Here is a 12,853-nt window from a genome sequence, read left to right on the forward strand (position 1 = left end):
ATAGCTACACATGGAGCATATTCCCTGGCAGATAGGTACCTGCATTTTAAATTTAGAATAGATATTAATTTATATTCATTGATTTGTTTGTAACACGGTGCTTCTATCATTCTTCATGCTCATCCTATATATAAGCTGATGGTAATCTAGGTAGAAATATCAAAATCATATGGACAAGGACAAGAAAATGATTCCTTTTCAATACAGTGATACTAATCATGACTACTGATATCCATAGGTGTTAAGAGAAGTCAATTTCTCACTTATTTATGCACAAATTCAGACAGATGTTTCAGCTGATTCATACTTCATTCAATAACACCGCGTTATTCTAAAGAAATGCAAATGTCACTCTAACTAAGGACAATAAAATCGGTTAAAATATAAAATATAAGACTTACAACTGCCTGACATGGGTCATGATCACTACAGGGCCAATTTTTGAAAAAAAATAAAAAGGGAATTGGCAGCTTTTTCATCACAACAAGCAGTTCTCTATCGATTTTGTATTTTTTCTTACCTCTGGTGTCTTCAGGAAGCACAATTGGGGGCATGAGGTCTGGGAGTTCTTCCTCACCTGCCTGGAGCCCTGTTGCCCGAAGACGATTCAAATCCAGGAAGTCTGGGACATCTATTGCCAAATCTAAGAAATAACATATTTTTAAAACATAAATGAGGACTAGAGTCATTCCATTATAGTTACATGATTCAAAAACTTTCAAACCTTTCCAACTCAAAGTGGCATCATGTGAGAGATGATCCTCTATTAAATCCCGATGAATAAGTCTCTTTTAATTAGATGTTTTAAATATTTGCATTTTTTCCTTTAAATGTTAAACACTTTAGTTCAAATACTGTCAGTATTGTACTGTCAAAGACAAAGCAACTACACAACAACTATCTTTGGTATTTGGGCTCAATAAATTTCTTCCAAAACACAAAAGTAACATGTTCAGAGTCTGCGTTTGTATCTTAAAACAGCACATAGGTGTACATACTGTATGAGCCCAGCCTGTGATTTGAGAATCAAAGCTCAATGGAGCTCTCTACAGGTCATTCGCTGAACTGAGTCATAACCAAACCATTTTCATGAACTCCATATGAAATCCTTCAGATAATTACCCAATTTCTTTGGCACCCAGTCAACACCAAATGTGAATTTCTTGATTTGGACAACCAGATATTCAGGAAATGAGGCAAAACGGGACGTTCTGTGAAACAAGAAAAGGCAGAAAGTGAAATTCGAGAGAGTACATGTAATTAATGTGGTTGCTTTTGATTTAAAGTTGAGATATAATCCGAAAAAAAGTCACAAGAGCAGGTGCGATATACTTACTTGACTCCGGCTGACTTGGCCTGCAGCGCCGAGCTCCAGAAGTCGGGGACGTTCTCCGGCTCCGTGAAGGCCTGTAAGCAAGCGGTGAAGGGAATTCGAGCCCTCACTGGTTCCGGAGGTGCCCTCATGTTCTCCTCCGCTTCCCTCCGCTTGACATCATAGGCCAGGAGCTCCTCTGATGAAAATGACATGGAAACATTTTACCGGATCTACAGATATAATCAAAGATAAACCCAATGAAGCCTCTACAGCCCTAACCGTTCTCCACTTACTCAATCCACATTTAAAGACGTCGATCAGAACCACATGACACGTCCATCTATCACACAAATCTCTGAGACCTGCATCTCATGACCTTCTAAGACCTTTCAAAGTAAAAGTTGAGTAGTATCATGACCGTGCAACCAACAGAGGCAGCTGAAGCCGCACGTTCAAGAACACCGAGCTGCTCTACCTCGATTCGTAGCGGCTTCGATGGGGGCCGGCAGCTGGATGCAGTAGTCCACCCGCTGAGTGTAACGAACCCGACGTGTCTGACAGCATTGAACTCGTTCCTCCACCAGGAAGCGGAAGACATCGCTGGGATTCTCTGAGCCAACGCTGTTTCGCTGTAGAATAAGGAGGCAATTTTCATGATGACGGTATGTCAGACTGGCTGTGTCTGAACATCATTATCATTGTCAAGTGTAAGCATGCAGGACTGTCTTGGAAAATTTGAATATTGTGATAAAGTTCTTTATCTTCTGTAATGCAATTACAAAAACAAAAATGTCATACATTCTGGATTCATTACAAATCAACTGAAATATTGCAAGCCTTTTATTATTTTAATATTGCTGATTATGGCTTACATCTTAAGAAAACTCAAAAATCCTATCTCAAAATATTAGAATATCATGAAAAAGTAATTTTTGTTTTTTTTAATTGCATTACAGAAGATAAAGAACTTTATTAAAATATTCCAATTTTCTGAGACAGTCCTGTATATGAGGTACATTTGGTACACAAATATCAGATTGCGAAGTTAGACGCTTCAGGTAATGGCACCTCCAATTAAAAGGCACTGTCTTCGCATAAGTTGCCTTGGATTTTTTCTTGTCAATGCCCCCAGGTCACTTGTCATATGTCAAAGGTAAAGAACCTTGCTGCACTTTATTATGAGAAACATTAGTTAGAAAGGCTGTACCATCATCAAAACAGAATGGTAGATATTTTTCAAGAGTATCTTTAAACAAAATCAAACATTTAAAATTTGAGAAAATAATTTCATTTCATATATTGGATCTTGAAACATGAGGTGTGTGACAACTGCAGATATAATCACCCGCCTGCTTGCAACGGACAGCACTATCGAAAAGCTTTTTTTGCTACTGACCATTATAGTTCCCAGGCACGGCTCAAGTCACTGGGATCTGTTTGACCCACATGTGACAACACAGTAATTCAACATGTAAATGCAACTGCTTTAATTTAGGAAGTGCTTAAATTAATGAGAACTCCCCACTAATACATCTCAGGTACAAAAAAATCGTGATCAATCAACATCTGTCATCTCACTATGCATGTACAGCCAGAAGAACTGAAGTTTATATTGTGTTTATTTGAAGACTTTGATAAAGAGCAGCATCAGGTCTTCTGGCACTGGGTCAGCCTGACAGCAATTCATCCCTTCTAATCTAAGAAGCTACAGAAATATACAACCGATAATTTTACTTGGGGAAAGTTTGCTGCCTGACATGGGTGGAAAAGAATGCTGCCGAGAGCTGTCACTTCAATCAGGTACATTCGATGTCCAGTGACCTAAATCAGCTCTAGGCTGCAGACTACAAAAAAAGCAAGTTATGGAAACATCTATTTTTCAGGACAAATAAGTTTATGTGATGTAGATTTGTAAAGCAGATAACGCGGCCATGAAGAAAGTCAGGCTAGGGGGGGTGATCTGGGTTTATGTTTTGTTGATATCCAGGACATGAGGTGGAGGAAGTGTCGAGACACGGTCAGGGCATGTCTGCCGTGCCTCAGATATAAAAAGAGGTATTATCTGCCCTCCCTGTGTAATAGATAGCACCAAACTATATTTACACCCTGGTCGAGAATAACACATCAGGGCATCCAGTGTGTCTGAAACAGTGTGCTGAGTGCTCAAAAACAGAATCTCCCCTTCTGACCACAGTGTAATTCACAACTATCCGCTATTTTGTAACAGGTATTGTAATTTACATGACAAAAACCAAAAAATTGCCTTATAAATACATTTTGTAATAGACAGTATTTGGTTCTTTTTTTTAAGCTAATGAAAACTAAATCATAGGTAATCGCAGACACCACCATAGAAATGGCAAATTCATTTATCACCTTAAGATAAGAATCATCACTATGAAACCTATGAAACCTATGAAAACTTGGCAACCACAAGGTTGGGTTGACCGCTCAGAAGGATCCGCATGGCTAAGTATAGCACATTTCCATGATGCTCCTTTGTACTCATGTTTATTAATATATACTCTTATTGAATTCAAATAAACAGACATGGTACTTTATTGCTGTATTTCTTTGAATTCAAAACGCAAAGCGCTGTGCAACATGTCGACAGGCCCTCACCTCTACCAGGTTGATGATGTGCAGGAGGAACTCATGGGCATCTTGTTGTCTGTTGGAGGAAAACTCGAGGTGTCCCCTGCTGACAAGGGCTTTCAACATCCGGGGGGAGACGCCTTTCTGTTGGTGCTAGAATGAGAATGCTTGAATTGTAGCACAAATTGATTTGTCACAACTACCCACTCATCTCACTGGGAAGCATAAGACACCCCAAAAAATAACGATGTAGGACTCTGGCTATGTAATAAAGAATTTCCCATAAATAGAAAATATCAAATCTGTACAATGCAAATCTTTCAAAAAATGCTGATAAATCATAATTTTTTTTTATATTACAGGACATTAAAATGCTGTAACGGAAAAGTATCCACAATCAAAAATGGGTATTGGTTAATCACCAAGAGAATTATTAAAAAGAGACTCAAAGTTGATGAGATATGATGATTAGCCTTTATTTAATCATACTTCTTCCTAACACAAACCTTCAAACTCAAGCAAAACAAATTTCAGCTAAAAAAAGCAAGCAGAAATAAACAGAGCTGATACATGTGTTAAACATTAGCTGCCGAAGCTTATTTAAACATTATAATGGTGTTCGGATGACAGTGGCTGGTAGGCTGCACAGTAAATACTTTTATCATCAACTTCTTGATACTCTTGATATTCTTATTCAATTCAGTTTGTGTGTTTTCTTTTCCAAAGCACTCTTGGGCATTTCTAAGCATTTTTATGCTGTTGTTATACTTAAAATATATGAATACTTTCACTGTGGCTATTGTGTGTATTTATATTTCCTAATTATGTTTTAGGATCAATGTATGATTTATCGGCAAGCTGCTGAGTCTGCTGTAAAAAAAAAAAAGGGCACTTCGCATCAATGCCAGACAAGAGTGTGTAGGTAAATAAAGTATTTGAATAAGCACATGCACATCCATATTCTTGCAACTGTCAATATGTGAACAAATATTTACATTCCCATTTGGAGAAACTGTGGGATCATTGTCCTACTCTGGCTAATAAATTGGAAAGCTGGAAAGAAGCTCTGGGATTACAGACCTTCCAGACTGGTATCATAATAGTTCATGATTGTCCTCATTGAGTTTGCTAGAAACGGCATACTTTTTAATCTGTGTGATGGAATGTTTTATAATGTGTGAATGGTATGAAGATATGTGAGTTTAAAATTTAAAGTTTTAAAATTATTTCTAAAATGTCAAGCACTTGGCTGCCATTCAAAAATGGCTTGAAAGTAAAGCTGGTTTGAAGCTGTGCACAAAAACAATTTGAGTTAACAGATTTAGGACTGCTACCACGGGTTATTTTAAGACTAATAAAGTCAGAGAGCAGGAAAAATTTGACAATATTTTTGAAAATAATGCCATGCTTTTGTATATCTGCATTTACACAGCCATTACAAGTAAAACCCGGAATACAGGTTGAATAGCAGTATAACATAGTGTAGCTGTTGTTGGCCACAGCCACGCCACACAAGCCTGCAATACACTGACTGTTCCTGCTCAATTCCAGGTTAAAAAAAAAACAAAAAAAAACAGAATTCCTTGCACCCTAAACCATACCCACAAAATTCCCAGCCACCCCAAATCCCACAGAAAACAAGTATCAACAAACACCCCAACATTCGTGGCTTGCTACAATAGTGTTTTAATATTGGAATCTTTGGACTCTTAATAACAGCCAACAGCTCAAAAACACTTTATTCTCTATTACTCACTACCAACTATGAACCCAGTTTGGGAGCTGGACATACCCAGTTTAATACCTTGTATTCTTCTTTCATCACCTGTTCAATGAGCTCAGATTTCATGGGTGGTTTGGAGTACTGGCCTGAGAGCAGCCCATGTCCCAGTTTGGCCCTGTTCAGCAAAGCGGAGGCAAAAAACCACAACAACATAATTTGGTGGCTTTCTTGTTGAGATTAATGCAGGACACAGTGTGAAGAAACCTGTCTCTTTACACCTAAAAACAAACATCTTCAAACCTTCACGCACCAAGACCCATTTTACTTGAATATAAACAGTCCATGTCAGAGGCAGATGTTTTTGTTCATGGCCAAATATCAAAAATTGGAAAATTCAACTTTTAAAAATATATTTTCATGTATTACCATTTTTTGGCAACAAGATATGTTTAATTCATCAAAATACACATGGTGAGAAAGCAAACAAATGCATTCAATGCAATTTCATCAGTCATTTTTTTCTGCAAAACATTATGTATTAATAGTCATCAGTCATCAGTTTAGACTATAAGAGGTAATGATGTTCAAGTCTCTCATACATTATTGAGAAAAATTAAGAGGTGGAATCAACTAGTAATATTTATATCCATCAGTTAAACTGTCAATTCTGTCTATGTTACCAATAAAACACAAAAATGTGGGAAAATTAATCTAATATAAGTCATACATAGAAAGGAGTTATTATAATATGTCAGCCCAAGATACAAAGACTATATGTGTGGAGAGGCGTCATCAAGGACAGGACAGTGATGAACAAAAATATACTTATGTGTCAACATGCAGCTTCATTTTAAATATCTTTGACTTAATTTGGCAGATATTCCTTGACTGGCTGGTTTGGACCCAACTTACATCTGCTTACACAGTACATACAGTATCCAAGCAGCCTCATGGGAAACACTGGTCTCAAGAAAAAAATGCTTTTATGTGTTGAAAATACGTTACATTTGGAGGAAAAATAGATTTATGTTTACACTCAAAGTCAAGCCTTAACAGCATTTTAAAGTCACACATTATTTAATTAGATATTATATGATTAGTACTTGTCTTTAAACATGTTCTACTATTGTGATGCTATAATATTATGTAACAGTTCGGGTCGGGGTTGAGTCACTTACATTTGTGTGGCAAAGTCCTGGGTGGGGTCAAGGGGTGAATAGTCAAATATCCTCTGAAGATTTCCGACATACCTGAAGATCAAAATACATGTCACTTGCTCATCTCAGATGAAGCACATGAGACGAGAACCGATCGACTGGACAGCCTGCTCTGATGCACACAGTCTGCAGTCCTCGCATTGCTTTTGTATTAAATTCCACTAGCTTCTTATGATAAAGAGGATCATAACTTTAAACAAAACACAGAATAGACTGAAAGAGAAATTGGATAAAAAAAAGGATCGCTGTAAAGATGGACCATAGCAGGTTATCTACCTCTATAATAAATTTGTTTGCTGAAATGAGACAGCCTCTGTCTTGGAATAGCCTATTGTGATCCAGACTATTTTATTTAATTTCTTTTAAACCATTTCTGCATCTGCAAATTGAACATATACCTGATTTTCTTGATCTTCTTGGAAATCCTGAACATCAATATTGAGTTCTGTGGTAACCAAAATTTTGTTTTAATTTTGAATATGTTTGATTCATCATTTAGTCTGTATATTTTAGTATTTTACATCTTGATACCTCAAAATTTTGGACTGAACTACAGGTTAAAAACGTAAAAATAAAAAATAATAATAACAATAAATATTTTCCCCCTTTGTAGTTAAACTTTCACAACAACTACTCACATCCTTTGGAAGTCTGGGATGTTGAAGAGGACCTGCAGCACTGTGCTGATGTAGCAGCTGTTGCCCATGTTTTTGATACCGGTATAACCAGAACCAAACACCGCCTTCAGCTTCATGCCCGATTCCTGGATCACCTCCCACTCACTGACCCGCTGACGGACACTGTTGTCTGTGTGATGGCCATTCTCCATCTGAAGAAGCAAAGACAAAAAGACAGAGGATGAATGAAGGTTTTCCAGCGGAGGCTAAAGTCAACTTTTTGTTTTGGGGGATTTTGCTTCACGGGAGAGGAAAGACCACCTACTCTTTTCTGCATCTGCAGCATGTCAATGCCAAAATGTGACAAGTGCTCAGATATGTGAGGGTCCAAAACCGCTTCCTCTTCTTCAAATGAATAGACATCTGAAATCAAAAGATGAGTTATTCGGCAAGTTTAAGCTCAAGGATCTTGTTTCTAGAACACGCATGCAAGCCAAGTTATCACCTGACAAGCATTGAGGTCCTGAAAGTCCTTTTACACTGTCAATATACTGTAAGCAGGTTACAATCTAGCAGTGGTTTTGTAACAAATGTTAAGACTACCAAATTGATTGTCCTATCCTTAAAATATTGCGATACAGAAGAGTAGACTCTCTCTGGCAGATTGTAAATGAACAAAAAATGATACACCAGAAAAATGGTGGAAAATGACAGTCACTGTTTCCATAAATCTAAATGGTCGTCCTAAAATGTATCTGTTGTTCCCAGTCAGCAGTCCACAATACAAAAGACTCAAGACACCATAATAAAGCAGCCTTGAGGAACAGAAGTTTACAGTTCTTGTTAAATTGTGGAGCGTTTAAAAAATATCAGAATCAATAGTAATGATTGCAGAAGTCGAACATTCAACTACAAAGCTACACATTGTCAACAGTATTCGTGTATTGGTTTTTAAAATCTGTATTCATGAAGGCTGTTTGTGTCAGACCTGCTCCATCCGGAGTGATGGTGTCCAGTTTGACAGCCAGGGGGTGATTGGTTTCTCTGTAATGCTCCAGAGCATGGCCATTACCTCCACTCCCATCAAAGAACCACTTTCCACAGAGCACTGCTCCATCCGTCAGGTTAAGCCACAAGTTTTCTCTCATCTCACACTTCTGACATTTCCAGCCACTGAAACAGTTACAGCAGTTACTGCTAAGAAGTTACAGCCAAAATGTAACATTTGACTGCTTTTAGGGTTCTCACAAAGACCCGCCATATGAATGACACAGAAAAGGTTTAGTTGCAATCTGCTCTACCTGGGCGGAATCCGGACCCCATTGTCCAACTGTCTGAGGCTCCTGGCATGTCTGGATACCTGGATCTCCTCTTCCCAGGATTCAGGCTCCTGCTTCTTGTAAGCTGATGGTGCATTCAACACTGCATCGCAGGCGATGGTCACCTTGATACCAGATAGGATCAAACAAACATTAGGTTCATAATAAAATCTCATGTGTTAGGTTGAAAATATAATCACCTTTTCCCAAAGAATACAGGGATTGAGAAAAATATAAAAAGGTCATGTCCATTTTATGGAAAATAAATTGATGACACTGTGAAAGTATTACTGAAATGTAAAAGTGATATTGCCGAGCAGAATAGAACAGTGCAGCACCATAATACATACATGGATTAAAAAAAAAAAAACATGCATACATTTTTAAAATATATAATATGGCAGTAGTCACCAGCTAATATCACAGTTTCAGCACTCTTAATAAATGGCAAATGTATGCTTTTGTTTTCTTTTTTGGGGGTGGTGGTGAGGGGTGGGGGTGGTGGAGCACAGCAAACCAGAAACCACCACCCGACATGCAATCGAACAAAAAGGCAAAGGGTGTTAAAAGGCACCTTAGTCTGCATTCAGTGGTTCCCCAGACTCACTTATGTTCTTAGTTGAATAGTATTAATACCAAAAACATTACTCAAGTCAGGACAAGATATCAAAAAAAGAATAGCTAAAGGACAGACGACTTATCGTATTATATTGCATTCTCATCGCAGAATGTCAGGAGAACCACTGAGAGGATCACCCTGAGGTCATGCATGGAAATACATCAACTCACTGACCAGTGCAGGCAACTCCTCAATATTTGGTAAGGGGATCTCGAAGTGGTCTGGAAAAATTACGAGCTTGGCCTCATCCTCGTATTCATAGTCCTCCCCGTTAAAATCACGGTTTAGCTCTAAATCTTTGAGGGAGGAAGCAAACATTCGGTCAGCTGTTTGCCTGTTGCTTCAGCTAAAGAAAGCACTGAAATGCATTACCTGATGCACATGTCATCACTGACTTTTGACTCAGTTAATTCATAGTCTATTTTTCTGATGTGTGAGGTCTGTTCCATGCTACGGTGTTGTTCCACTTCTTTAGTCAGTAATGTGTTGGTCTTCACTGGCAAAGTGAATAAATGATACATGTAGCGTTGGATTGAAAATAAATTACTTAGCTGCATTGTTTTTATCCTTCAGAGACTGAATGACCTGACACAATGTTGCTGACTCCTTTTCAACGATACAATTAGGGTAAGTTTATGTTTATGTTTATGTTTATGTTTAGCACTTGCTCGCTTCACTAGCAATGTACAGCTACCAGGGAATATTTGAGCATGTTTTAAATCTCCCACACTGGTACGTGTACTTATGGAAACCACTTTTTATTGTTGACCATATCTTGGAACAAAATTACAAGTTTTTGTTGTTGTTTTAAGGCGAATAAAAACTTTGTGAACCAGGGAAAGTCCATCTCATTTGTTAAGAAATTGTCAAAAAAAAGGATTGACTGATGTTGAATTAAAGCATTTCAAAGTGAACAAAATATTCATTTATGGGTCAAGCGGACAGTTGACCTTTTCGATGCCAAATGATATCACATCCTCATTTTGTCCAATAAGATCATTTCAATGAAATCAACATCTCAATATTTGTTGATTCTGTAAGTGAAGTGGACATTTCAGCCAAAGTAATATGAACCAGTGCAATCCAACAAAACATGTTTTACAATCTCAAGATTTAAAAAGATAACCAAGAAGAAAGTGAAATTAGGCATTTTCTAGAAATAACAAAACTACATATTTGCTTCTAAAGTTTCAGTTGATTATTGACCAGAACATAAAGAAATACTCACAAGCTCACTGGCCATTTTGAGTTCTCCAACCTAAGGTTGTGTAATGACTTATGAGAGGCAGAATCACAGGCTCCTTCTTCTTCTTTTCCTTTCGGCTTTTCGCCACAGTGATTCAACCTTCTCCATCTAATCCTATTCTCTGTATCGTCCTCTCTCAAACCAACTACCTTCATATCCTCTATCATATCATAACATCCATAAATCTTCCCTTTGGTTTTCCTCTAGACCTCCTGCCTGGCAGCTCCAATTCCAGCATCCATCTACCATTATTTACTATCCGTCCTCTGTACGTGACCAAACCATCTCAGTCTTGCTTCTCTGACCTTCTCTTCAAAACATCTAACATGTGCTGTCCCTCTGATGCATCCTATCCATCCATGGCACTCCCAAAGAGAACTTCAACATCTTCATCTCTGCGACCTCCAACTCTGGCTCCTGTCTTTTCGTCACTGTCACTGTTGCTAGACTCTAGAAACAGTGACATTGACAAGACAAGACATTGCTGTCTTGTACACCTTTCCTTTCATTCTGGCTGAGAGTCTTCTATCGCATAGTACCCCTGACACTTTTCTCCACCCATTCAACCTGCTTGAACCCATTTCTTTACCTCTTTTCCACACTCTCCACTGCTCTTGACTTTTGACCCTTAGAATCTGAAATCCTCCAACTTCTTGATCTCCACTCCATGTAGCCTCACCATTCCACCTGTGGTCCTCTCATTCACACACATATATTCTGTCTTGCTACGACTAACCTTTATTGATATCCTTTCCAGAGCATACCTCCACCTCTCAAGATTTCCCTCAACCTGTTCCCTGCTCTCACTGCAGATCACAATGTCATCTGCAAACATCATGGTCCATGAAGATTCCTGCCTAACCTCATCTGTCAGCCTGTCCATCATCACTGCAAACAAGAAAGGGGCTCAGAGCTGATCCCTGATGAAGTCACACCTCCACCTTGAACTTCTCTGTTACACCTACAGCACACCTCACCATTGTCTCACAGCAAGCATACATGTCCTGTAACAGTTCTCTGCCAATCCAGACTTCCTCAAAAAATACCAGGGTTCCTCTCTCAGCACCCTGTCATATGGGCAATGCAGCTCCCCCTGACCTTCTCTGTACTTCTCTATTAGCATTCTCAAAGCAAATACTTAATCTGTAGTACTCTTTCAAGGCATGAAGCCATACTGCTGCTCACAAATGCTTACTTCTGCTCTCTGTCTAGTTTCTACTACTCTTTCCCATAACTTAATTGTATGGCTCATCAACTTCATCCCTCTACTCCATTCCTCAGGTATCTTCTAACTCTCTAAGATACTGTTGAATAAGCTAGGTTGAAACTCTACCGCTGCCTCTCCTAGACACTTCCATACCCCCAAAGCTATATCATCTGGACCAACTGCCTTTCCACTCTTCATCCTCTTCAGTGCCTTCCTCACTTCCCTTTTTCTCATCTCTGCTACTTTGTGGTCTGCATTCCCATCACTCTCCTAGCATCAGTCAATACATTTCCCTCTCTATTCTTTATCACCTAGACCTGCTGTACATTCTTTCCATCTCTATCTTTCTGTTTTGCCAAACTGTATAAATCAGCCTCCCTCTTAAGAATCCAACCGAGCATACAGGTCATTGTGCACCCTTTGTTTTGCCTTTGCTATCTCTATCTTTACCTTATCTTTACCTCCCTGTACTCCAATCTATTGTCTTCAGTCCCCTCTCTGTCCCACTTCTTCTTTGCTAATCACTTTCTCTGTATATACTCCTGCACTTCCACATTCCACCACCAAGTCTCCATATCTACTTTCCTTCCAGGCGACATACCAAGTACTGTCCTACCTGTCTCCCTGATCATATTAGCTGTAGTTGTTCCGTCATCTAGAAGCTCTCCCTAACCATCGGAGCCTTTCGCAACAGCTCCCTGAAAACCATACAACACTCCTTCCTTTTCAGCTTCCACCACTTCCTCTGCTGTGGCTTTGTCATCTTGATTTGTCACCAGAGTCATCCTACAAACCCCCATCCAATGCTGTCTGGATCCACTCTCCCCTACCACTAATTTGCAGTCACTGATCTCCTTCAGATTTCCTTGTCTATATAAGATGTAGTCCACCTGCGTACTCCTACCTCCACTCTTATAATGTTCCTGTCTTTTCCGGAAAAAAATATTCACTACAGCCATTTCCATCCTTTTTGCAAAGTTTAGGCAGAATCAGAG

The 12,853-nt window shown here is 38.8% G+C and overlaps 1 protein-coding gene across 3 annotated transcripts in view; it reads right to left on the minus strand.

The window, feature by feature from the left end:
• usp13 (ubiquitin specific peptidase 13) overlaps window positions 1–12,853 on the minus strand; it is a 32,136-nt gene that overhangs the window by 11,631 nt on the left and 7,652 nt on the right. Inside the window, exons 4-15 of one of the 3 annotated variants that reach the window (XM_086161644.1) lie at window positions 9,580–9,701; window positions 8,769–8,911; window positions 8,456–8,640; window positions 7,793–7,890; window positions 7,489–7,679; window positions 6,812–6,883; window positions 5,736–5,808; window positions 3,938–4,063; window positions 1,791–1,944; window positions 1,337–1,511; window positions 1,123–1,211; window positions 521–643 (exon numbers count right to left, since the gene is read on the minus strand). In XM_086161644.1, the coding sequence (XP_086017770.1) occupies window positions 521–643; window positions 1,123–1,211; window positions 1,337–1,511; window positions 1,791–1,944; window positions 3,938–4,063; window positions 5,736–5,808; window positions 6,812–6,883; window positions 7,489–7,679; window positions 7,793–7,890; window positions 8,456–8,640; window positions 8,769–8,911; window positions 9,580–9,701 (1,551 nt within the window). Of the gene's footprint in view, window positions 1–520; window positions 644–1,122; window positions 1,212–1,336; window positions 1,512–1,790; window positions 1,945–3,937; window positions 4,064–5,702; window positions 5,809–6,811; window positions 6,884–7,488; window positions 7,680–7,792; window positions 7,891–8,455; window positions 8,641–8,768; window positions 8,912–9,579; window positions 9,702–12,853 lie in introns of all 3 variants that reach the window. The other 2 variants (XM_086161642.1, XM_086161641.1) reach the window with 2 other exon arrangements.

Source organism: Fistularia commersonii, chromosome 16 (assembly GCF_037954325.1).
Source record: "Fistularia commersonii isolate RoL2024-O1a breed Wild chromosome 16, RoL_Fcom_v1.0, whole genome shotgun sequence".
In the NCBI taxonomy this organism is placed as follows: Eukaryota; Metazoa; Chordata; class Actinopteri; order Syngnathiformes; family Fistulariidae; genus Fistularia; species Fistularia commersonii.